The sequence below is a fragment of the Hydra viridissima genome, unplaced genomic scaffold (genome assembly GCF_058129835.1).
Source record: "Hydra viridissima isolate aposymbiotic clone 2 unplaced genomic scaffold, HvirCarnegie_v1 scaffold_4, whole genome shotgun sequence".
NCBI lineage: Eukaryota > Metazoa > Cnidaria > Hydrozoa > Anthoathecata > Hydridae > Hydra > Hydra viridissima.
This window is the reverse complement of record NW_028324303.1, coordinates 14,461,492-14,486,491: the sequence shown is the minus strand read 5'-3', so window position 1 is coordinate 14,486,491 and position 25,000 is coordinate 14,461,492. Positions and strand designations below refer to the sequence as shown.

General features: G+C 28.7%; 3 protein-coding genes and 1 long non-coding RNA gene across 9 annotated transcripts in view; 2 read left to right on the top strand and 2 right to left on the bottom strand.

Annotated features, from left to right (window-relative positions):
* Positions 1 to 1,080, top strand: part of LOC149890047 (uncharacterized) — a 2,234-nt gene extending 1,154 nt beyond the window's left edge. Inside the window, exon 1 of the mRNA XM_090083732.1 lies at positions 1 to 1,080. This exon is cut by the window's left edge and continues 1,154 nt beyond it. Coding sequence (XP_089939858.1) covers positions 1 to 658 — 658 coding nt within the window. The 3' untranslated portion in view covers positions 659 to 1,080.
* Positions 1 to 21,247, bottom strand: part of LOC145196400 (ectonucleotide pyrophosphatase/phosphodiesterase family member 1-like) — a 28,498-nt gene extending 7,251 nt beyond the window's left edge. The window contains exons 1-23 of one of the 5 annotated variants that reach the window (XM_090083730.1): positions 20,749 to 21,247; positions 19,638 to 19,670; positions 19,448 to 19,506; positions 13,652 to 13,755; positions 12,449 to 12,528; positions 12,172 to 12,291; positions 11,024 to 11,099; positions 10,216 to 10,249; positions 10,052 to 10,117; positions 9,836 to 9,908; positions 9,615 to 9,723; positions 9,052 to 9,095; positions 8,804 to 8,870; positions 5,658 to 5,686; positions 5,509 to 5,582; positions 5,144 to 5,197; positions 4,962 to 5,028; positions 4,399 to 4,486; positions 4,071 to 4,246; positions 3,917 to 3,977; positions 3,679 to 3,830; positions 2,820 to 2,946; positions 2,537 to 2,620 (exon numbers count right to left, since the gene is read on the bottom strand). In XM_090083730.1, coding sequence (XP_089939856.1) covers positions 2,537 to 2,620; positions 2,820 to 2,946; positions 3,679 to 3,830; positions 3,917 to 3,977; positions 4,071 to 4,246; positions 4,399 to 4,486; positions 4,962 to 5,028; positions 5,144 to 5,197; positions 5,509 to 5,582; positions 5,658 to 5,686; positions 8,804 to 8,870; positions 9,052 to 9,095; positions 9,615 to 9,723; positions 9,836 to 9,908; positions 10,052 to 10,117; positions 10,216 to 10,249; positions 11,024 to 11,099; positions 12,172 to 12,291; positions 12,449 to 12,502 — 1,555 coding nt within the window. In that variant the 5' untranslated portion in view covers positions 12,503 to 12,528; positions 13,652 to 13,755; positions 19,448 to 19,506; positions 19,638 to 19,670; positions 20,749 to 21,247. Of the gene's footprint in view, positions 1 to 2,536; positions 2,621 to 2,819; positions 2,947 to 3,678; positions 3,831 to 3,916; positions 3,978 to 4,070; positions 4,247 to 4,398; positions 4,487 to 4,961; positions 5,029 to 5,143; positions 5,198 to 5,508; positions 5,583 to 5,657; positions 5,687 to 8,803; positions 8,871 to 9,051; positions 9,096 to 9,614; positions 9,724 to 9,835; positions 9,909 to 10,051; positions 10,118 to 10,215; positions 10,250 to 11,023; positions 11,100 to 12,171; positions 12,292 to 12,448; positions 12,542 to 13,651; positions 13,756 to 19,447; positions 19,507 to 19,637; positions 19,672 to 20,169; positions 20,288 to 20,748 lie in introns of those variants that run through there. The other 4 variants (XM_090083729.1, XM_090083727.1, XM_090083728.1 and 1 more) reach the window with 4 other exon arrangements.
* LOC149890046 (uncharacterized) lies at positions 6,738 to 8,381 on the bottom strand. 2 transcript variants are annotated; one of them, XR_016451396.1, is made up of 3 exons: positions 7,940 to 8,381; positions 7,071 to 7,691; positions 6,738 to 6,935 (listed from the first exon to the last, which is right to left on the bottom strand). It is a non-coding gene; the product is annotated as an uncharacterized LOC149890046 (long non-coding RNA). The 2 variants fall into 2 exon arrangements; XR_016451395.1 differs by having other exon boundaries at positions 6,738 to 7,691.
* A 2,252-nt stretch (positions 21,248 to 23,499) lies between the features above and the next one.
* LOC149890045 (uncharacterized) lies at positions 23,500 to 24,818 on the top strand. Its single transcript, XM_090085444.1, has 3 exons — positions 23,500 to 23,641; positions 23,738 to 23,845; positions 24,520 to 24,818. Exons 1-3 carry the CDS (start codon positions 23,587 to 23,589, stop codon positions 24,636 to 24,638), a joined length of 282 nt encoding a protein of 93 aa, XP_089941570.1. The 5' UTR covers positions 23,500 to 23,586; the 3' UTR covers positions 24,639 to 24,818.
* Positions 24,819 to 25,000: the final 182 nt, after the last annotated feature.

Below are 25,000 nucleotides of genomic sequence, written 5' to 3'. Positions count from 1 at the left end.
TTTTGAAGATTGGTTGTTTGCACCATCATTAACAACAGAAAAAAGTGATCAGGCTAAGAACAAAGATGAAATACAACTGTTTGAGAAATCAACACATTTGGAAATCAGTTCTCCCCCATCAGAAGCTTCCATCTGCATTAGATCTTCTGTTTCAATGCAAGGGCTAAGATCTAGTATACAAGAGTTGTCTCCGGTGCCTTTAGCAACCCCTAAATCTGAATTGAAAAGGGCACGAAAGCGTGGAAAAACTGGACCTCTGAATGCCACACCAGATATCCAAGAATTAAAAGATAAGGCAAAAGAAAAAGATAAAAAAGAAAAAGAAAAATTTGTTAGAAAAACAAAAAGAAAGATGATAGTTGAAGAAAAATACTGCAGTGAGGAGATTAAAGCAAGTAATAATGAAGTTGATTTTGAATATGATGCAGCATGTTTGTATTGTGATGAACTTTATTCACTATCTTGCTCTAAAGAACCATGGATTTGTTGTCAAAAATGTAGATCTTGGTTGCATTGTTTATGTGCAGGCATAAATAGAAGTAGAAAAAAATTTATATGTGAACTATGCTTACAGACCAAATATTTATTATTAATTTTGTTTTTTTTGATAAGTTGTGTTTCCATTAATAAAAAACAAAAAAAATTCTTGTTTATCTAATTTCTTTAAAGTGTGCCATCATAGGAGCAGTTAGTTGCCTATGATGGCATACTTGTATTTTTTTTTTTTAATGGTATAAGCTTATAAAAAAGCAAAATAGTAAAAATTCTGAGGTTCATTATTCTGCATGCTAGAAGGAATACACCCATGCCAAAAATTATTTTTTAAGTTTTCAAGTAATGGCTCAGAGAAACGTTAAAGTTAAGTATGCCATCATAGGCACCTTTCCCCTATCAGTTTTAACAGCTACACAAAGTTCACGAAGAACATTTTTTTCCAGAAATCTGCTGATTTGAATACCAAGCAAGAAAAACCTACAAAAATTTGAAGAAATTGGAAAAAAATTTGAAGAAATTACAAAAATTTGAAGATATTGACGGCGTCTAAACTATTGGAGCCTTCCGTCAATACAAAAACGTTTTTGTTTGATTTCAGAACGTTTTGGACAAATATTTCTAAATGGTTTTGATTACATCTTTAGGATATTTAAGTTTTAATAGGGGCGTAATTTAATAGGAGCTTGAATGCGTATTCAAATGGACATAACTTAGGTGATTTCTTACGTTGTTTTGTATAAACTGAAATTGAATTATGCTGAAGCAGTCGTATAAAGTGGTGGAAAGAACTGACGTTAGGAAGTTTTCTTGTGTTAGTGGCTTTTAACAAGAATTTTTGTAAATATAATTTGAGCGGTTTTTCTTTATGGTATTTGAGGGATTTTTATGGATTTTGAGAAGTTATAAATTGCACGCAAAAATTATGTAGGGAGAAGAGAAGATATAGAATTTTAACGTTGTGTTCGCTGCGAGAAAGTTACATAAACATGGCCAACTTTTATTGTTACATCCAAAAAAGGTGAACAACTAAGATCGAAAATGGCCTCTAATGAGGATAAGTATTTGCTAATATTGTTATTATACTAAAAACTAAATAGTATTACATATACAATTAAAATATTTTTATATAAATATATATGCATAAATATAAATTTAATTTAACATAATGCAATCATATAGATGTGACCAGCTAATTTTCTATCACTTTTTGTACTGAAAATCTGGCTATATAAATTGATGAAATTTTTACGAGCCTCAAAAAAATATGCCCACTAGATTACATATGCTACATTTACGGAATTTTTAGAAGCACTATTTTAAATGACAAAACAGAAGTTTGTTTTGTAATAAAACGACACAAAGAGTGAGGGTGTTGTCTCAACGATAAAAAAGTATAGAACAACCTGGTGTGACAAACATTAAAGAAGTTTATAGGACAACCTGGTGTGACAAACCTTAAAGAAGTTTGTATTAGTAGGAAGTTTTCAAAAGACAATTTAAGCTAGCTATTTAAATAGTTAAGAAAACGTTAAAAAAAAATCAATTGTAGTGTTGAAATTCTTAGATGACCCCAGCATGCTTTAGGATTATTTGGAGGGTACCATGTCATTTAACAATTGATTTTTAAGAACCACATCCCTAAATCATGGTGGAAGAAGCATAATGGTTTAGGGCTACTTTAGTTGTGAGATCAGTTCACCTGATTGACAGTATCCTTGATCAAATTATGAACATATGTATTGTTAAAGATACAGCCTTCCCATGACAAGCAAAAAAATGCTGGTTGGATTGATTTATCAGATAAACTATGATGCAAAGCACACTGCAACCTCTGTCTAAAGTTTTTTATGGGCACAATTTGAAAATATATCGCTGTATTTGAAAATATTTGAGTAAATAGATATGATATAACCATTTCTATAAAGCCATTTCATAACTAAATAATAAATTAATAAGCATATGTTGAGCAAAAGTAGACATTATTTTAAAATATTTCCTCTCCAAGATTAAAAGCAAAGTTTAAATTTAATTAAATATTTACCACGGTTGAAATAGGGATATTGAGGAGCAATGTTGCTGAGCACATTGGTATCTTGTTCTTCAAAAACATCATGATTAAAATCCCCTACAGAAGAAGATATTAAAGAAAAAAAAAAGAGAAAAAACTTAACCAAAATTCTATGAAACTAAAAATTGGTTGAATGGTTTTTACTTTAACAAAAAAAATGAAGTTTAATTAATCAAACAATCTTAAATACTTGTAATTAATCATAATGATTGTAAGTAATAATATTGACTCATTGCAACAAATAATAATGACACACCACTAGGCGCCATGTGGCCACGATCATAACCAGATTTGGAATACGAAGAACAAAAGGAACTTTCATTTGATGTCAAGCGAATATCTTGTCGGAAACAATTTGATCGGTTTATATTAATCATAAGGTTCTGAAAGAAATTATAAATATATTATGTACATATACATACATAAATACATACATACATACATACATACATACATACATACATACATACATACATACATACATACATACATACATACATTTACTATATGTGGATTAATTTTGTAAAAATGTAAACTAAAAAAATTCTTTTAATGCACAGCTAAATGATGCCAAGAATTATGTCATTTGGATTGGCTACTGCACCATTAACGTAAATCCATAATAATGTCTTTATACAGTTAACTTATAATAATGTCTTTATACAATTAACTTATAATAATGTCTTTATACAGTCAACTCCAGATAAAAATTTGATGATTATGGGATGTACATATAAATGTTCTCTAGAGCACACAATTTTTTGAATGGAAAGGTTAACTCTTTTTCTGATTTGTTATTAGCACTTGTTAAGTTGTGCATTGGATGATGGCTTAAAATAAAAGGATTTATTTGAAAAAATAAAGTTTAAATTGAAAAAACTTATGACTATTGTTTTTATTAAAGTAAAGCATTAGTAATTGAATATGCAATTAAGCTATTTTTGCATACTGCAGCAAATTCCAAACACAAAAATTTTGATACTTCATAAATAGCCATGTTTTGGCAGACATAATTCCACAAAGTGCTATGGTGGTACATATTTTACATTTATGGCATATAACTAATTTATAATTCCTTGGAATTGAATATAAACAACATAATCAAGAAAAATGACCTCTCGATGGAGCTGATAACCAACCCACAAAGGTATACGAAGTGCTGTACTATAACCTGTGATAAATGATCGGTGAATAAGGATGCAAGCTGTTCCATCACCACCTCCAGAGGGAAGAGAGTAGGGGAAATGTTTAGCTTGTGAATCAAGCACTAAAATAATTTCTTAATTAAATTATATATCATTTTGATTGAAAACCTTTAAAAAACCAAAACTAAAAACCACAATCTTAACTTACAATCTTTTTTTGATAAGTTCAAATTTTGTGTAAATGATTCAATATCATACAGGATTTTTCTCTGAAATAGAGATTTTAAAGATTAAAAAAAAAGCTATTATCAAAAAAAAAAAAAAAAAAGATTATGAAAAACATATATAAAATATAATTATACCGAACAGTAAGGACAAATGCATTTATCACAATTTGAATTCACTTTCTCTGGGAAAAGGCGAAACGGGTAAACCTCTTTATCCATTACAGAAAATTTATCCACTGAATTAGGTAGCAGCAAGTGATTGAGACTTCCAAAAGTCCCATTATTTGGAGCTGGTTTTAATTTCAATATACCTTAACATTGAAAAATTAAAATAGTAGAGAAAACAGTTCTTAAATGTTTTTTATGCTTTAAAATAGTAAATAAAAAGTTATTTACAAATTTTATGCAGAAAAATTTACTTTTTGGAGTTTTTAAAAATACTTCAATGCCTTTACATACATACTTGAAATGAGGTTGTACACTTCGATATTTTGAAAGGGAGCAGATACAAAACCAGTTTTAAATGCAGGACCTGATGCAATAAATATAGCCTAAAAAAATGAACTGAAAAATGCAAAAAGTTAATGTAATGTCAATACACTTAACTGTAAAATTAATGCACCACTTATACATTCCGATTTATTTTAATTGTCGCCAATATTATCATCCATTTTGAAAAACATGTTAAGAAACACATAAATAAAATTATTTCAATAATACTAAATAAATTTGACTTCGTGGATGGTAAAATCAATAACTAAAACATACTACTTATGAAAAAACACTAAAACTTAAATAAGGAAAACAAACTAAAACATACAAAAGACATAGCAAAAAACATTATCTTTGCAATTAATAAATTGGGAAATACATAATATTTTTCAAAATAAATTGGAAGTTGTAAGTGGTGCATTCATTTTGCAATTAAGCATATAAAGATGCTCTAACTCACATTTAAAGCAAGAAAACATAATAAGTTATCCTGAAAATAATTTGGGTAGTTCCAACAAGACTTTATTATGATACCTGCATATCAGAATAAAGGTTGTCAACTCCATGATATCCTTTGCTATTGAACTTTATTGAAACATTTCTAGATAACAAAAATGCAGACAAAATATTGATATTTATTAAAAGTTTACAAGCTAGAAGATCTCATTAATTTTTAGAGAGTTTGAGTTTAAACATAAAAGCAACAAACAATTTACGTGGTTTGCAAAACCCAAGGAACTTTAGGGGAGATAATGATATCACCAATGCGTCTATATAAATGTAAAAATGTATTCAAAAAAACGTAAAGGAAATTTATTAAGTGAGAAATCTTTAGAGTCTCACTAGATATTCCAGTGACTAAGTAGTTAACATGACTTAATAAACATATTAACAAGTGACAAACAAAAAATAGGATAAAAAGGTTAAACAATATTCCACCATAAACATTTAACTTTAAAAAAAAGCATTTTCAAGTCTCTTTGAAAAATAAAGTTTAAACCTATTTAATACTTGAAAACCTATTGCTTTTTCTGATTTTCATAGTATAAGTCAAGTATTGAACTCTTGCTCTCATCACTACCTGTTATTAGTGAAATGCATCCTTTTTGGTACTGAACCATCATTTTTGTACATAATATCCACATTCTGGTGACACTAAATAAGTTTTGTAAAAACTAAGTTTGGTAAAAAGTAAAATTATAACTACTGATGGAAAAAAAAAGAACTTACAGTTGTTGAAGTGCTATTCTTAGCATCTCCTGTAATCATAAAATTTATCATTAATAAAATTTATTAATATTTCATTTCGTTATCATACATATAATTATTACAACTACAATACATAATACTAATTTAAATTTTAATATTGCACACTGCATTACATAGTGTTATATACTAAGATTGAAATGCAACATAGTATATAATCTAGTGTCTGCTACAGAGTGAATATTTTTACGATTTCTAAAGTTTGAGAAGCTCTTCAGCAGGGTTGGTACCCAAAAACCCAATCCCAAAAACTCACCCAAAAACCCACCCAAAAAACCAAAAGCAAAAACCCACCAAAAACCCAACTTACTGGGTTTTTGGTGTTAGGTTTTTCATTTATAACTTTTTCTTTCATAAATAAGTTTCCATTTAACACTATAGGTTAGATGCTGCTCAATAACTGTCCTAGTGATAATAAAATAAGGAGTTGAGTATTATATATTTCATCAATGAGACTTTTTTTTTTTCCCCTTAGAACAGCACTATTTAAACTTAAAAATTTAAAACAAAGTCATCAAAAAATTTCGTCATCAGCAATTGTGCATGTTGATCTTAAATGTCTGTAAATTCGTACATACATTTCAGCTTTCTCTATTCCTAAACGATTTCTAATTTTGCTCAATTTGAAAAATCTTTCAATGGATCCAGAACTAGCTGGGCAAGTGTGCAAGTGCCTTAAAAACCTTGCAAAATATGCAGGTGATTTTGAAGACTTAGACTCCTTCATTTCTATAATTTTCCACCAATTTGTTGCTGATATTGTGCTTTTTAAACTATCATTAAATAAATATGTAGGAAAACAATTAGCATCTTTTAGTTTAAATGCATAGTAGCCAGGCATAAATTCAGGATAGATTTCATTCAACTATTCCTCAGCTTCTTCTTCTTGACTTCTATTCAATGTTCTTCCTAAGAAAATATTGAATATATTATCATATAAGTATAATATATCATTATATAAGTAAGGGTATAATATTAGTAAACTTAAATGAAAACATTATTTTCTGGGAACTCTATTATTTGTTTAAATTTGATCACATTCAATTTTTTAATTTTTTTACAATTTTATAGTATGTTATCTTCATACTTTGGATCTGTTAAATTAGCCAGAAAATAACGTGGAATGATTGCTTTCTTAAACCTCTTTAAAAGATCATTTTTGTACAGAGCCAATTTTTTATCATGTATAAGGCTTTGCCAAATCTCAACTGCTTCAGACAACATTGTATCATCTGCCTGCAACTACAGCAAACACAATAATTTAGTTTATAATTATGTAAATAAAGTTAATGGTGCCAGAAATGTATAGTTTTAATATATTAACTATATTCAAATTTAATACATCTAGCAAATAACTAAATAAAATAAATTATAAACCTTATCTAATGCAGTACCAATAATTTTCAGTTGTGCTTGTAAATTAATTGCTTCTCTCTTTATTGACAGATTGTCAATTAATCTTCCAATTGAAGGATCAATGGACTCCTATGCTCACCTCTAATGCCAACATACAGGGAATGATTAGATATGTATGTCTTTATACAACATACAGGGAATGATTAGATATGTATGTCTTTATACAATCTAATTGGGAATTCCAGTGAGTATTATTGGGTAGCTGTGGCATCAGTCCAACTTTTTCAATTAACCATCCCTATAGAATAGCTGTTTAACAAAATTCAACAAAGAAATGTTAAAAAATAATCTTGTGTACATTAGCTAGGATCTCTTTTGCCATATTTATTACTTAGGCCTATATCATTAATATGATCAGTAAGTCAATAACAATCTAAAATTTGGTACATACATGTGGTTGGTAATGATAACAAAAATATTTATGAATTTCTACAATATTCTTTATTATGGACTTTGAAGAGACATCCTTTTCAATTAAGTTTAGAAAATGAGCAGAGCAACCATGTTATCAGCTAAGGGATTTTGCAAAAGTTTTTTCATTTTAGAGATTTTATTTTCATTGTCAGTGAATATTGCAAATACCTAAAAATGAAAGTATAAATATATTTATTTTCATTAGTTTTCTTCTTATTAGTTAATTTTACTTAATTCAAACTTTGAATAGATTTATGCTATATATATATGCACACAAACTTTGAATAGACTTATATATATATATATATATATATATATATATATATATATATATATATATATATATATGCACACATACACACACATACAACATATATACACACACACTTTAAATACAAAAGTTAGCTCACACTTACATCCTTATTGAAGGTTTCTTTTGCAACTTTGATTGCATCCTTAGCAGCCAGAGTGCAATAATCTGCTGTTTTTGAATAGCTTCTAGCATCAACTGCAGAAATAGGATAGGGTTCACTTCCATTATGGATACTATGAGCAATTATAGGATCATTACTGACTGTGCTGAGCGTTGAAACAAACTTGTTCTTCATCTTCTGACTGGCTAGACTTATTTGATGCTGCAGATGTAGATGGCCTTGACTCTAAAACTGATATATTGCTAAATACTTCTGTGGAATCATTTGCACTTCCTTTTTTCTTTCTTCTGCATTTGTCCAAAATGGCTCTTAACTCTCTTTATTCTTTTAGTTATGCTCTCTTTGCAATAATTATATATCACTCTATTTGGTTGATCACCTAATTTGGTCACTTTATTCCACTCATTAGCCTCATTTCTTCCTCCTGAATGATACTTTGGCATGTTGAAGGATATGTAATCTATTTATACTTTATATCTAATTAAAATTCTAAAATAATATCTATATTCAAAACTATCTTAATATTTAAAAAAAATTTAATCTAATTACTAACTTAGCTGTTGTATAAGTCAACGTACCTGTAAAAATGAAGATAGCTTTTAGATAACTATAAATTAATTCAACCTGGGTTTTTGCCAACCCCTGCTCTTAAGTGATTGTTGCCTTTTTTTCTATTAAGTTCTATTTTTTTAATTGGTATAAATATTTCTTAACATAATTCTATTCTTATAAGTAAACATTTTTCTCCATAATTTTTTGATAAAATATTATTCATCCAAAATGATTTTGTTCATATAAATTTTGTAACTGCTTAATTGCAGTAATTGTAATTTTTAGATAAATCACCTCTTAAGTAAACCATGGAACCAGCATTTTGTCCAACAGGATACTTGTCTTTTAATCCACCTAAAATCTAAAATAAATAGTAAAAATAATTGCAACAACAGCACTAAAAAAATTAAGAAACTAGCATGTAGTTTTTGTTAAGCTATAAAATTTTCAAATAAATTTACTTTAAATCGAAGATAGAATCTTAATCTACGCAAAATGAAAATCTTATATTTTAAATCTTATTAACTATTTAACTATTTTACTTGATCAATATATATCACAGAACTTGTATCTTCATATGCCATCCCTGGAGGAAAAATAAGGTTTTGTTAAGTGATCAAAATATTGAGATAAACAACTTTTTTATTACAAATTGATAAAACTTGAATTAAGATACCCACCAGTGTCATAATTAATATTGAGGATGTCAATCGCTATATTGCTCATGAACAATTGTTAAATGCAAAAGGTTACCCAACTTAGTACTAATGTAATTTAATTCATTATTTGATTACCATGGTTCACCTACCAGGTGTAAAATTTTTTTTTTTTTCCTCATTTAAATATGATACATCATTTTAATTGATGCAATTTCAGTGCAATAGAATATTTTAAAAATATTTGGATTGGTGAAATGTCAATGAAATCATTTTTAAAGTTGTAAAAAAAAGCAATGAAAATCAACAAGCAATGCCTTCAACTATCTACCATAAAATTTCCAAAAGTAAGATTTAAAGTTACAAAAGGTCATTAAAAAAGAGATGATTTAATTTATCACTAAATATTTACAAGAACTGTGACTCAAAATATAGAATACTAACTGTACCGTGATCAGAGAGTACAATTATGTTTAGATTTTCTGTTAGTTTATTTGATTTTAATTTTTCAAGAAGAATTCCAAAGTATTCATCTGTCTTCTTTATTGCAAAGTTTGTCTAAAACATTTACGAACATTAATATCTATCATGTATATTGATATCATATGTATTTATTAATTATAAAGCCATATTAAGAATTGAAATGAATCTTATATGAACAAAAAAATACCTCATTTGCAGAAGGTCCATACTTGTGTCCTGATTTATCTGGTTCCTCAAAATACATCAAAGCGATTGTGGGTCTACATAAAGCAAATAAAAAATATAACATAAATGAAACTTAAAATATTATTTTCTTATATATATATAACTATAATTATTAGAGTATAAAAAAATATAGATAAAACTTATAAATTATTAAAATTGTAACTTTAACCATCATTACCTTAAATTAGCTTCCAGTTTTAGCCAAGTTATTACTTGATCTATTCTTTCTAATACAGGGACAGACCTATAAAAAGACAGAAAACCAGACAATGGTTTAGAAAAATCAATAAAATTTAAAACTAATTACTTATTTTAAAGTTTTCTTGTAATATTTGAAAATACCCGTTATAAACTTTCCAATAGTTTGGTCGCTTTTCTAAAAAATAAAAGTTGATTTTTAATTTTTTTATTAGCTTTAAATTGTTAGCTCCAGTTTTTAAATACAGCAACTAATTTACAAACAACTTAAGATTGCATTAGAATTGCCACTAATAATGCTTGTAATAATGTAAACTACCGACAATTTATCAATCAACTTCCATCCATCAAATGATCAAATGACCACTACCATCAAGCAAACTACCTAACAATTAAAATCTAATAATGAAATATTTATATGTACTTGTATAGCTCAGCTTATGCAACAATCATTCTAACATTTATCTTCTTAATATCTTAATAACTACTTTCACTCTTCAGAACTGCAAAAGGTAAAAGTGACACCAAAAGCTTTGCAGAAGGTAGAAAAGAAATAAAATTTTAATTCTGATGCTTAGACTTAACAGCTTTATGTTATTGTCACAATTCAGATGCAGCATCAAAGGCTGTATCCTCTAAATCACAATTTGGGGAAAATACTGCTATTACAATGAGGAAGACAGGATAGGTAGATTGGTATACCAAAACCAACTTATTGTCTGATTGAAAATATCAACAGACATAATGATTCAATATTAATGGGGGTTATATTTGTAATTATAGTCAGTCTAAAATGTAAAAAGTGGAGTATATCCAAGTTCAATGAAGTACTGAGCCTAATATAGGAAAAAAGCAGATTATTTGCCACATTATGTGAAAGTGTGATATTATAAACAAACTAGACTAAAGTAATAACATTTTGATATTATCTGCTATAAAGTTAAATATCTACCCTCGCTTTCAACATCTGAGCCTGGCCAAAAAAAGGCAGCTGATTTAAGACCTTGTTTCTTTGCTGTGACCCAAATCTAAAAGAAAATCTCCTTAAGTTATCCTACTTAAAAAAAAATGTTTTTAACTGTTTTAATTATTTTGTCTGATGCCTACATATATGTATGTATGTATGTATGTATGTATGTATGTATGTATGTATGTATGTATGTATGTATGTATGTATGTATGTATGTATGTATGTATGTATGTATGTATGTATGTATGTATGTATGTATGTATGTATAAAGGTTTTTCTCAAATATCTTTAACTTTTAAAATTTTAAAATTTTTAAGTTTTTCTCGAATTTCTAAAAGTCAAAGATATTTGAGAAAAACCAGCTCAACCTACATATGAGAAAGGTAAAATGAAATCATGTGAATTTGAAAAATCTTTAGTAAACATAACCAGCGTTTAAAACATTAAATATTGTTAAGAAATTAGCACTTAATAGTTATCTATGTGTAGTTTTCTCACAGAGAACACCTCATTGATTCTATATTTTCTCTTCCATTAATCATCCTCTCTTCAAAATTTTCACATTCCAGTTTACGTTCATTCATTTATTTACAAGGATTTCTAGTTAAAATTGTTAATACCAAGAAACTTTGTAACATTAATTTTTCTACCACATTACACAATTGCTCCTTCACAATTCAATTTATTAGTATGCAATTTTGTTTGTGTGTTGGTTTATATATTTAAAAAATATATATTATCATGCTAATAGCCATAAACAATTAAAAGTTTTTAAAATTCAATTTTTTAATATGTAAACCAACTTATTTCAAAGGATTTTATATAAAAAAAGTTGAAAACCATAAAAGGAATTTTAAAATAAGTATTTTAGCCTTGTTTATCAATAGTGGATCTAAAGAGACACCATGAAAAGTATTAAATGTGTTTTTTTTAAAGATAAAAAAAAAAAAAAAGAAAATTAAACTTTTGATTAAACTGCTCCTTCTCCTTTTGTAGTCTTTCATAGATTTGTTTACTGATTTTCTGGTATTTATATTTTGTAATCTTACTATATATTATAACTACTGATGAAGTTTATACATATATATTTGCTTGCATAAAAATATTACATCAAAATTGTATTAAATTACCGGTTCTCCTCCCCACCATTTAGGATCAAACTTTGCTTTTGAACTAAGAGAAAAACTTTCGTTGAACTTTTCATCATAAAAATCATTTTCAACAATACCATGTGATTCTGGATACAACCCCTATTTTTTCAATATATTTATACTATAGTATATATAGAATACAATTTTTGTATGATTTAAATATTTTTTTATATACAAATACAACCATATATTAACTCTCTATAATTAGCAACATATGACTGCTCATGTAGTTAATTAAAAAGGAAAATATTCTTACTGTAACTATAGTGTAATGATTCGGAAATGTCTTTGTAGGAAACTGAGGTCGCATAAATTCAGCCTGCACTCCATCTTTTGCTAATAGCAAAATCTTTAATAAAAAACATGGACTGAAAATGCATACATACACACACACATGCATACATACATACATGCATACATACATACATACATACATACATACATACATACATACATACATACATACATACATACATACATACATACATACATACATACATACATACATACATAAAACCTAAATAACCAATCATTATCCACTGAGGAAAAATAGTTACAATCGGAAAGAAAAGGAGACGTGGGATACTTAACAGGTCAAGTTGTGAGAAAACTATTCATGCTTCAAATCATTTTACTATCTTGCAATCTAGATGATTAAAGTTATCTAGCAGTAAGAAAATACAACAAGAGTCAAGTTAAAACCAACCTGTTGATATTCCATAAGAGTATTAACAAATAAGGCTGCTAAAATATGCACACAATTATCAAATGATAGTAAAGACATCCCAACTCCAAATCAAACAACTATTTTTAAGTCAATATTCAATTAGATCATTAACCCTTTAGGTATATTTGATGAGTGAGACTCATCATCAGTATGAAGTTTCACAATATTCAAAAGTTATTAAAATTTAACTTGTGTTTGATTATCTTAATGAACCTTGCATTCATTTCCTTGTTTTCTGAAAAAAATTATATTTTGGTTACTTTTATAAAATGTGTTCACCATGATATTATTGTAGAATTAAATACGTTCAATTTGTCAAAAAAGTTCAAATAAATCAGGACTCAAGAGGTTAAATTGAAGGAAGAAATGGATAAAAGTTTTGAATGAATTTAATGGCAGATTTAGGGTGATGATGCACACAAATGCATGGTTGAAACTATTGCTACAGAAATTGGTAAAGTTGTTGCAAGAACTTTTTTTTTTAATTTTAAAGTGATTTTTTCTAAAAAAATATTAAAATAACAACTGATTATTAGTTTTAGGCTAAAATTCATCAAGTTAAAATACAGGTATGTGAGTTTGCAATAAAGTTATAACCTTAAAATACATATTTGTATTAATTAGTTTTTAACTAAATTTTTTAAACTTAAAATTTGTTACACCAAAAAACTCTTCCACCTTATTAAAAAATTGATTGTGATTATATTCTCTTCTAACTGGTCAAAATCCTACCGAATTTAAGAAGATTAGGAGAGAAACCTCTATGCAGATAATCGTATCGAAATCCATCAAGTGATATTATCAAAACTAGTTGTTCAGATTTTGTTTTTGAAACGCTAAAAACAAAGCAGAATAACAAATTTACAAAAAAACTCAATATTACAATTCTATAATTTAATTGTAAGTATGCTATAGCATTGAGTTTGTGTCAATTAGCAACTTTTTCAATACAGTTAAAATGTTATGACAAAATCTGTATTTATACTTTCACCTTTTAACTTTACTCCATACCTAATATTTAAATACCTATATAAAATGCTAAATAAAAGGAGTTTGTATCTGTAGCATTAATATGAAGTGATCTATGTCGCTAGATAGACAAAAGAGAGCTATAAGTTTAGTTCTGCCCTAAATTGTCAAAGGAAGAAAAAGTGAAGTGTTACAGTTTAGGAAAAAAATATTTAAATCATTTTTTTTTTTAAAAAAAATCATCAAATTTACTAGATAATAAATGAAAATATTGGAGAAGGAAAACAAGTAGACATATGTCTCTTCATCCATTTGATTTACGTTTAAAAGGATGTATTTCTCTATGATACTTGACAATTTGTATTTTATATACAAATGGACAGAAATTTTTCTATCGTATACAATATTTTGTCGATTGTTAATTTTATAGCATGGATGGATTTATTTGCTTCTTTTATTGTTAATTTGCTTGCTAAATAACGTTTTCAAAATTTGGTGCTAAATTTATGAGGAACTAAAGTAGTTAAAAGGTTCTATTTTTTGCTGAGAAAATGTTAACACTTATGCTTTCAAAAGTTTTAATCCTATTAATTTGCTTTCTGTGATTAATTTGCTTTTCGTGGTTAATTTGCTTTCCGTGATTAATTTGCTTTCCGTGACAATTATAAAAGAAAAACTTCAACTGTGATTTTTTCAAAAAATATTTATACCATTTATTGTTAAAAAAGTCTGACAATATACCGTGGTGTGACCTAACAAAGTCTTATGCTTTAAGAAAGTCCTAATTTAAGAAATGACAAATTTCGTATACATAAAATAAACATTTAGAGAAAAAAATTTAGCTATTTTATCAAACTAGATATCTAGTTAAAACAACAAAGTTATTTTCTGCAAATGTTTCTTTTATATATATGAAATTTGTCATTTCTTAAATTAGGACTTTCTTAAAGCATAGGACTTTGTTAGGTCACACCACGGTAATTATTTGCTGTTGTAAACATGTCCGGTCGAAATGTTTTTTACCTCATTTCAAAGTTAGGTTCATTTTTCTAGGAACGAGGAAAGAATAAACACACGCAACACTCTGGGGCGCGTAGTGGGAAAGCCCCAAGCAACTACGCGGACGAAAATCAAAAGGTTGTTAAATCAGCAAGTTTTTGATATTTTTTGAAAGCATAAATCTTAACATTTTCTCAGAAAAAATTAGAACCCTTTAGCTACTTTAGTTCCTCATAAATTTAGCACCAATTTTTGAAATGCTTAGAACTATAAAAACCCTAGAATCGATAACTCGAGGAGGACTTGACCGATTTTGACGATCAACTTCTTGTTGGATAGGTATAAACAACTTCTTTTTTAAAAAAATTATTCTGCCTTTTTCTTTTTTTACGTCTGCTTTTGCTCTAAGAACGACTTCCTCACATTTTTTAATAAACTCCAAAATGATTGGTCTGCAAAACCTCACACTTTTAGCCATTAAGTTTGTCCAGAAAATATTGCTGCTGTTACCGTATGTTGCTAATTGTAGCAATGTTGTTGTTGTAGCCAATAAGTTGGAATCCTGTTTACCGCTTTGTGAAAACATCTGATTGTACTGTGATTGACTGGAACTTCCATCTAATCCCCAACTGCAAATCAATACTAAATTTTCAAACTCCATGTTTTCAGCATCCAAGTAATCCTTAATTTCTTCACTTTTCATCCCAACATAACGTTTTGCAACGTGCTCCATCAAACCTTTTGACATTACTTTAGCTTTTTTTTCGATGCCTTCTTTGAGTCATCACTTTTGTAGCAGTTGGTCAACTTGGAAAACAACGAGGATCCGCTTGCTGATATGCTTCATACTGGTCTCTGGTAACATTTGCGCTGATAATAATTTATAAAGCTTCTTCAGCTGGCATCTGTGTTGTGTTTTTCGACACTTTGTAAAGTAATATTTTTGAGTTTTCTTTGTTTTTTATAACTTGTGATAAAATTTTCACCTAAGTAAAATCACTTTCTTTAAAAGTTTTTCTGCGAGGGTGCAGCAAAACTTTCTCCACTGATTCATATTTAAGATCACTTTCTTCGTCGTTTTTTTTTGACATTTTTTCACTTACTGTCATTATGTAAGTATTTAAAATCTTTCTTTTGACCATCCATACTTTTTAGACGTAGATGTCTCCACTGATGTTGATGTTTGTTCTTCGATGAAATCCTTCACGTTGAATTTTCCATCAACCCAGGTTGAGTGATGGTTATGTAACCTGTCTTTTCTGTAGTTACAACCCCTCATATTCGCATGTAAGTAACGTCCATATAGCATCGTAGTTTTGTTTGATAGTCTTAAGATAAGTTTGTAGCTTCGTATGGTTTATGTGAAAATGCCAACGTGTAAGAGGACAGATCAAACGAAAAAAGAGAAACTGTCTGTGGAACATAACTAATTGTCGACTTCTTAAGTTCTTCCAAATGTATTTGCCACCAACCCCTAGTAAATTTAAAATGTAAGGATTTATCTAAGTATTCCTTAAAAAAAAATTGTGAAAATTGTATCGAATGGACTGGGGAAAGCGCGAAAACAAATTGTCGATCGAACGCCAGGATTTGAACTGATGAATACTGGTAATTAGGCTCCATTAATAACGAGTATCTTACTTTTCCAAGATTATTATTGTAATGTGGTATACAAAAATATTTGTATTAGATTATCGGAAAGCAATAAAACAATATAATAGAGATATTTCATCTTTATTTTACAAAACTTAGGCGAGCCAATGTTGAGATATGTAAAACTTGCTTTGTAAAATTTACTGAGAGACAAACTGTCGATACAGAGAAGACGAAAATAGGACTTACTTGTATAGGCCAGACGCACTAACAGACCCACCAATAACTTCTAGAGATCCGTTAAAGAAGTAACAAAAAAAATCTTTCCGTCTTATGAATTGCATTACAGTAGACAGCATACCTCAGCCTTAGGAATGTCAAGGTCCCAATCGGAACTGAACGAGACCCGACCCGAACGGGTATCGGACACCAAAAAGAGCCAAAAATATTTTAACGGACCTCGATTACCCGAACGGGTATTACTCTATAACGTCGATAAGATCGGATAGTTGAAATTTTTCATACCAGACCCAACTCAATCTTCCGGGTAATTTAAATTATCGGTAACCGAAAGTTATTGATCTTATGAGAACCCGAACCCAATTATCCGTTAAAAAAATAGTACCTGAAATACTTTCTGTGAAAAAGATCCGTTTGGTTCTAAAAAAATGATACTTTTTAAAAATTTACTAAGAGAGGAAAATACCGCAATAATCGTAGCAATCCTATTTGCACTTGGCATTTTGGCAGTTAAACAAAACTTAATATACTTCGTCATGCTATTCGTGCAATCTGATTGGCAAAATTATTGAATCTTAACCTTTATTTGAAATGCTCGACTCTGGTTGAAAAAATTGTCTGAGCGCAATATCTTCTATTGCAAAATTTGAAAACTGCGATTTTTGCAATTTTTAAAAATCTTTTAATAACTTTCGGATCCGAACGGTGATGAAACCGAAAACCGAGCGGGTAGGGGTTATCGGGTATCAAAAAATTCAATACTCGAACGGGTACCCAATAATTTACTGGTTTCTGTTCCTTAACTGTGTTTGCTATCGGCAATTTAATGCGCCTATACCCGATTGGGTTCGTGATCCGAAAATATTTTTGAAATTAGCCATTCGGTGCCTGAACGGGACCCGATGGTATTCCCTAGTTCAGCCAACAATCCAATTAAACATAAAGTAAAATGTATTATCTTAATCTTGAAAAAGTTACTGATTCAGTAACCAAAAGTATTAACACTCGAGTATTTCTTTTTTAAGCTCTATCAGCAGCGAATCCAGGAATACTTTTCTGTGGGGAGGGGGGTAGAAGGAGTGGGCTCAAGGCTATTTTTTACTTCATCTTTATTGATTACGGATAAAGTTTAAAATAGAATCTGAATCTGTGAAATGTGCCCTACATGATAAACAGAAGATGTACCAAAATGCAACTGATACAACATTGGTGCTAAACGAACAAATAATGAGCAAACTAAGACTAATGTTACTAAAAGAGATGATTCTTTCAACTTTCAACATTGTCTAGCAACACCATTGAATTAGCATTGAATGAAGTCTTTTTCAAGCGTGTATAACTTAATTACGACGTAGTGAGTAATCATTTTACTATATTGTTTAATGTGCTGCGATGAAGAAGGAGACCAACTTGTACCTTTTTGCTTCATAGCACGCGTAATTGCATTTACGTAAGTTTGATTGCAAATACACGTGTCTTTATTAACTCAAGTTATTAGGCCGGGTGAGGTGAATAAAAATGAGCAATTGCTTTTACTCAGTAATTGGTCAGCTTTACGCTAATAAAAACTTCAGCAGTTTTCCTCATATTTTTATTCACGTAAAGGTAAGCAATTTACTCAGTTATTGCTCAATTTTACGTGAATAAAAACTTAAGAAAAGTTGTTGAAGTTTTTTTTTAAGTAAAGCTGACCAATTACTGAGTAAAAGCAATTGCTCATTTTTATTCACCCAGCCTATTAACTAAAGCAGTCACAATTAATTCAGTTATTGATTAATTAGGTTGAATTTCTTACTTTCTGATTTTTGTTTTAAGCTTATTACTAAATATAAAAATTCTCTTTTCTCTGGTATCAAATTGCTTTTTTTTTGAAAATATTTTAATGAATTAGTCGAAATGTAAAGTTTAAGTAATTTTGAAGTAATTAGAAGCGTGTTCTGTTATCTTAAAACTGAAAGGTTGTAACAGTTCAAATGGATGAACATGTAAAAAACATATACTACTACGAACATTTTCATAAACATTTTACTGTAAAAATCCAGCTATAAACCTGCTTTTATAACGTTTTGTTTGTGCAAATATTGAGAATAACCTTTCGTTCGTGATTCTCTTCTATTGTTAATTTATGTGTTAGTATTTTGATTCTTAATTAAACTTGATTTCGATTTGATTAAATATTGATAAACATTACTGGAATGTTGTAAAATAGAAATAAATTTCAATTTTAAAAATTGCTCCATAAATATTAGAAGAAAAATGCTTAAGAAAAATATTTTAGTTTTTAAAAATTTATATATTACCAAGTCAAACCCCTCTTTTTATTTCTTTTTTTTTTTTTTTTCTGAGTTATAATTTTTTACTAATGCTGGAGCTCTTGCACAAAACTTAGGTTCTACAATAAGTTTTACACCTGGGATATCACTTTAATTCAAAGACGTTTGTAAAAATTAAAAAAAAACGTTGATCCTACGTTGTTTTGACGAAATCTTTATCAATAATTAAGTAAACAAAAAATTTTTTCAATGCAAAGTATTTTTTTAATATTAATTTTTTAAATAAAAATTAGAAAAGTGGTTCTCCTCAAATCTTGAAGACAAGTTTTTGTTGAAATATTTGTGCACTTGTCAACGAACAGCTCAATTATTTGAAATTATTATTTCATTTGCGTGAAAATTTTAATGAAAGCATTTTTATATTGGAATTAAGATAATGCTTGGTCTAACTTACGAATTCTTTTTTGGTATAGCTAAAAGTGTAACCAATAATATCAATCCAATTACACCTGCCTAAAAAAGAAATGAATTTAACAGTAAATAATATTTATTTGATTTCTTCTGTTCTTTTTTCTTTTAAGGTACTTCTTGATCCAAAAAACAATCAACCAAATTTATAGTAATCAACAAATAGCTCAACTTACTACCACTATCAAAATAATTCTTTGGTGTTTGTTCTAAAACAAAATTTAAACTAATATATTATTATTTATGTTTTACTGTGTATTATTGATAAAGAAAAAATTATTCTATGAAGATAATTTGATAACATGATTATGATCATCGAGACCATCATAATGATAATCAGTCATGATCATTGTTAGCTCTTCAAAATTTTAAAAAACTTTTTTTGAATTGTTTTTTTTGTTTTTTTTTATCTTTTGTTTTTATTTTCTGTCAACTTTTTCTACCTTTTTTCGAAAATTTACAATACTTTATTCATATCGCGAGTTGATCCAAATAACTTAAAGAATAAAGTTGGGCAACTTTCGTTGTTTCTTTTAAGAATGCACTTTTTTTTTGCAAATTTATTCGTTCCTTTTTTACCTATGCTTTTAGCTCATTATTAAGCTCTCTGTTTAACGTTGTCGCTTAATTGGTAACATTTACTAATCTAAGCACTTAAATTAAAGAGAAAAAACTCAAAAAGATGAATAAAGTTAAAAAAATACCTACCATATTTTGTTTAAATCGTGCTGTTTTTTTTTTTTTTTTTTTTTTTGAAAAACTTACTGTTAACTGTCAAATGGTTTATATTTTCAGCACATTTGACATTGGATCAAATGCGATGAATGAAAACAAACAAAAAAGAAGAATATTTTTGCGCGTCATCATTTTTAGAGCTAAGTTAAACATTAAAACTGCTTCTTTGTAAAAACTTTTAGGTTTACTTTTTTTGTAAGAAATTGACTTTGTAGTTTTATCAAGAGTTTAGCTGTACACATTATGATCCAAAGCTTCTAAGAATTGAGCAATCAGATTACATTTCTTGCGTCAAAAAATAAGAATTTTTATTTTTACTAAAATTAGAAATTTTAGAGAAAGTTGTCTCCAGAAAGTTTTCGAAAATTAGACAAAGTTTTACAAGTAGGTCGATGTAAAGAAGTTTCTTGTGGATATTAAAGTCAAATAAAGCGAAGCTGTTTTTAAACACGTCTCATCACAATCCTAATATTTACACAAAACTTAAGGAATTTTTTAAAAAATGTGTGTTTTTGCAGGTAAGGAAATATAAAAATAAAACGCACCACTTACGTTTTTATGCTTTCCAGCGACATAAATGTTGGAGTGTGCTGCCTTAAGTAGATTTCTTACAATGTATGCAGGATTCTATTCCCAGCCAAAATTTTCTTTCTTCACTCTCTAGTCTTTTACAATTTCGGAAAATGCCAAGTATAAAAACCACCTAAGCAACATCGAGCAGTGCCCCAATTAATTACTCATGTATCTTAACCGCGGTTAAGGTACCGGAGTGAGATCGCGATTAGCGAGCAACAAACCGAAACGCAGTATTAGGGAGATAAATGGAAAAAGTGAGTTAACTTTGATGCTGTTAACATTTATTAAAAGATAAAGAAAAAATTCGCTGCAATAAGCTAAAAAGATTGACATGCCATAAGAAATTTGAATGATGGTTTATCTTTTTACTGAACAGAATGTTTTAACCATGGCATACATTATTTCAGGTCTAAAAATCGCGCAATCTAAAGATAAAATAGAGGCCATTTGTAGTTTATTAAAATTTAACAAAAAAATAGAAATTCAACAAGTTATTTACATTTGCGTAATATGAGACTCACTAAAAAATCAATAATAGCTTAACTATGTCTCAACTTCCACTAATTTGTCTCAACTTTTATTGTTCTCAGACGAAATAAATTTCACCGTTGATTCAGTGAGCGGTATCCGACCATTTCATCACTAAGAAGAGTAACAAGAAAGTCCCTTACATCCATCAGATGAGCCCAAATGTCTAAACATCCTGCACAAGTAATGGTTTTTGGGCTTATTACCAACTTTAGTACGCCAAGAGTCAACACAATCAACCATTCTTAAAAAAACTTTGGTTAATAGGATTGTTATCACAAACAGTTGCAAAAGTTTCATCATCGATATTTTTTTAAACGAGATTTGATTAAACAAAAAGTCTTTGCAAATTTATGCACAAGCAAAACTTTAAATAAAAACTTCGGACCGCCAAAGAGCATGTCATGAAACTCATAGTAGTCGTTGCTAGTTCATTAGGGTTGTTATCAGGTCTTCTAAAAACACCTCCCATCTATGTCAATGAAGGCTTGATAAAAACCTCATTAAGCAGCAGTAAAATTTTATCTTGAATCCTTAAGATGAAGGAAGTGAATCCTTAAGATGAAGGAATTTTGAATAATCAATATCATCAAGAGCAGTGATTTTGGATGTTAACTTTGTTAGTGATGAGATTGAAGGAAGCTTGTGATCGTCCCTTCAACGCAAATAGAAATCGAAATCAAAATCGAAACATGTTCAACAGCACGTGCAATAACTTTTTGAGCATGTTTACTTCCACTAACAGTAAAAAAAGTGCTTGAAATTTGCTCCAGTGAAACGATCTTCTTTTGATCCAACGTCGTTAACTAAAAATAAAGCATCTCCTCCAAAAGTTTTTTAAAAATCAAGAAAATGAATTCTTTTTTTTTGGGATAAATTTGTAATGGTTCATTTAACACCTAAATGGTTAAATTGAAAAAGCAAACCCTTTTTATCGAAGATAAAAAGTTTGGAATCTTCACAATAAATTTAGGCAACCATCTTCACAATACAAACTTTGAATACCGTTTCACCAGAACCAGATTTTAGTATTCGAAGAATTCGAAGTATTTTATTCAGAAATTCTCTTAATTCACCTCTCATTTCTCTCTTTAGTTTGGTGACGAAGACGAAAAACAGATTTTTTGATCATTTTATTATAATTTCAAGGAAATAAGGAAACGAAATGTTTCTATTATATTTATAATATCATTATTATTGTTTGTTAATGACTTGTAATAAAATGTGTTATAAAATGTAAATAAAAAAAAAAGTAATAAAATGCTTTAAAATAAGTTTTGAAGAAACTTCAAAACTGACCTCCGGTTTTAGTTTCGTATTGTGCGGCTGTTAGGCCTGTAGTATAATAGGGAATGGTTTTAACTGGTTTTAACGTAAAGTGTGCATTGAAACCTGATTAAACAACTTTTTAACTGAAAAATGGCTAAAAGAAAAAACAAAAGAAAAAATACGTGATCTTAAACACACAGTATATGAAGTTTTTGCAGATACGAATTTTTAGTCGGGAAACACAATTTCTATAAGAAAATCTTATTTCAACAAAGCTGACTATTTTTCAATGAGAATGGACGTGTATAAGATTCTAACTAGAAAAAATTGTTCTAATTTTTAGGAAGGGCCATTGCTGCTCACAGAAAATACCAACCCCACTGTCCTAGGTCTGTCCCTTATAAATGTCAATGACATTTCAAATACCTGCTGGTTCCTTTTCTGTGAATGTATTACCAAATTCTTGTTCATATGTGTCTACAATTAGATTCTGCTCTTTTTTTTTTTATTCCTAATTTAATTTTGTTATTGCTGTCCAGATGAAGTAAATACTTAAATATCTGGGTCCAGCAATCCAAATTTAGTTTTCTTAAATTTCTCATGAGAAGTTTTTCCCTAATAGCATCAAGCTTATTCATAGCAAGAGGTTTTAACATTGAAGACTTCAAATTAGTGTTATGATTAAAATATTTAAGAGGTGATGCCATTCTTAATAGATAAATATATATATGAAAAAAAATTTAAATAGTTTACATAAGAAAATAAAGTAGATGTTTTATTTCAACTGCCCTTCAATCGCAACTTTCCTTTAAAATAAGAAAAATAATTGACAAATGTAAACAAAAAAGTGCTATTATTTTAAGAACACCTACTCTATTACATCAATCGAAAATGAAACAAAATGGAAACGAGAATGCGTGGGTTTATTCGTAAATAAAAGCGATGTGTTTAAACAATTTGATATAAGTACTTTTGTTTGGAACAGAAACGAGGCTTCTCTTTTTTATCAATTTTAAAATGATGTTTGTTAAATACTTAATCTGCTTTTGCATTATAATCTCTAAAAGCGCAGGCAAGAATTTACTTTTCTTATTAATTATTTTGGTTATTTCTTATTTTTATATTCGTATTATTTATTTGTTATATTCGTTCAACTATCAACGTTTAGGGTATGATACTCGAGTGTGTTTTAACAATGGATGCTATAACAAGCAGGTAAACTGCTACGCCCCAAGTGAAGAAGTTGACTGCAGCATATGTGGTTGTAGGGTTGCGAGTAAGATTCTTTTACAAGTGTATGCTTTTACAATGAAATGTTTTTACAAATATATTCTTTTTTTCTAATACATGCTTTTACGTCATATGTACAAGATTTCAGACGTTTGTTGTTCGTCAAACTAGATTTGAAATCAAGTCTATAACAAACAAACAAACAAAAAAAACTTTAAATATATTTAAGAATAGATATGCAAGTAATAATAACTTCTATAAAAATTGAGACGCAAGTTTAAAAATTTGTACAAAAAATTGATATGCATAAACGAAAAATCAAGTAAAAATCAATTTAATTGTTTAATTTTACATCAAAATTATATTTTTGTGTAAGACACGGCTGAAAATGTAAATTGATGTACACGTGGTGTTCTAATAAATTTACTTAATATTGCGCAACCTTGAAACATGATCAGGATTAACTTTTTAGTTTTAGGCCTGTAGCATAATAGGGCATGGTTTTGTAGTATAATAGGGCATGGTTTTGTAGTATAATAGGCATGGTTTTGTAGTATAATAGGGCATGGTTTTGTAGTATAATAGGGCATGGTTTTGTAGTATAATAGGGCATGGTTGATTTTTTCTAATTAGAGTCTCATACACGTCATTAAAATTAACTTCAGCGTTTGTATTTCTCCTTTGAAATTAATTTCAATGCTTGTATTTCTTCTTTTTCAGCTATCAACTGTTCTGGCATGTGTTGCATAAACACATCCTGCTCAGGACCGATTATGAGATGGACGTGTCCGAAAAACAAAAGCTGCTATAACAAAAACTGTGCTAGATCATGTCGTTAAAGATTTCCTTTGATAAAGTGAAGCTCACGAAATATGATAAGACTGCTCTAAGCTCGCCAATCTTGTGTCCTAAGTAAATGAGTTTCGATGATAAAATTTGTAAAGTAAAAAAATTCTTTATCTCTAAATACACGGTATCAGTGTTCAATGAAATCAACAAATAGATTTTATATAGACGAATCTCTTTTTATAAAAGTTGTGTAGCATGTAAAACACTGAAACGGTGTTAATTTTTAACAAAGGAAGTTTTGGTGTTAAACAACATTATTTTAGTGTTAATTTAAACCGTTTTTCATGTTGCACACCAAAAAAAGTGTAATTTTACACGCTTTAATGAAGAGTGCAGCTTATTTAGTTAGTAG

Excerpts from the sequence above, each read along its gene's own strand:
- LOC149890045 (XM_090085444.1), top strand. The coding sequence starts at position 23,587 with ATGATGTTTGTTAAATACTTAATCTGCTTTTGCATTATAATCTCTAAA. Across the intron at positions 23,642-23,737 it reads TATAATCTCTAAAAGCGCAG|GGTATGATACTCGAGTGTGT; the intron begins GCAAGAATTTAC and ends ATCAACGTTTAG. Across the intron at positions 23,846-24,519 it reads ATGTGGTTGTAGGGTTGCGA|CTATCAACTGTTCTGGCATG; the intron begins GTAAGATTCTTT and ends CTTCTTTTTCAG.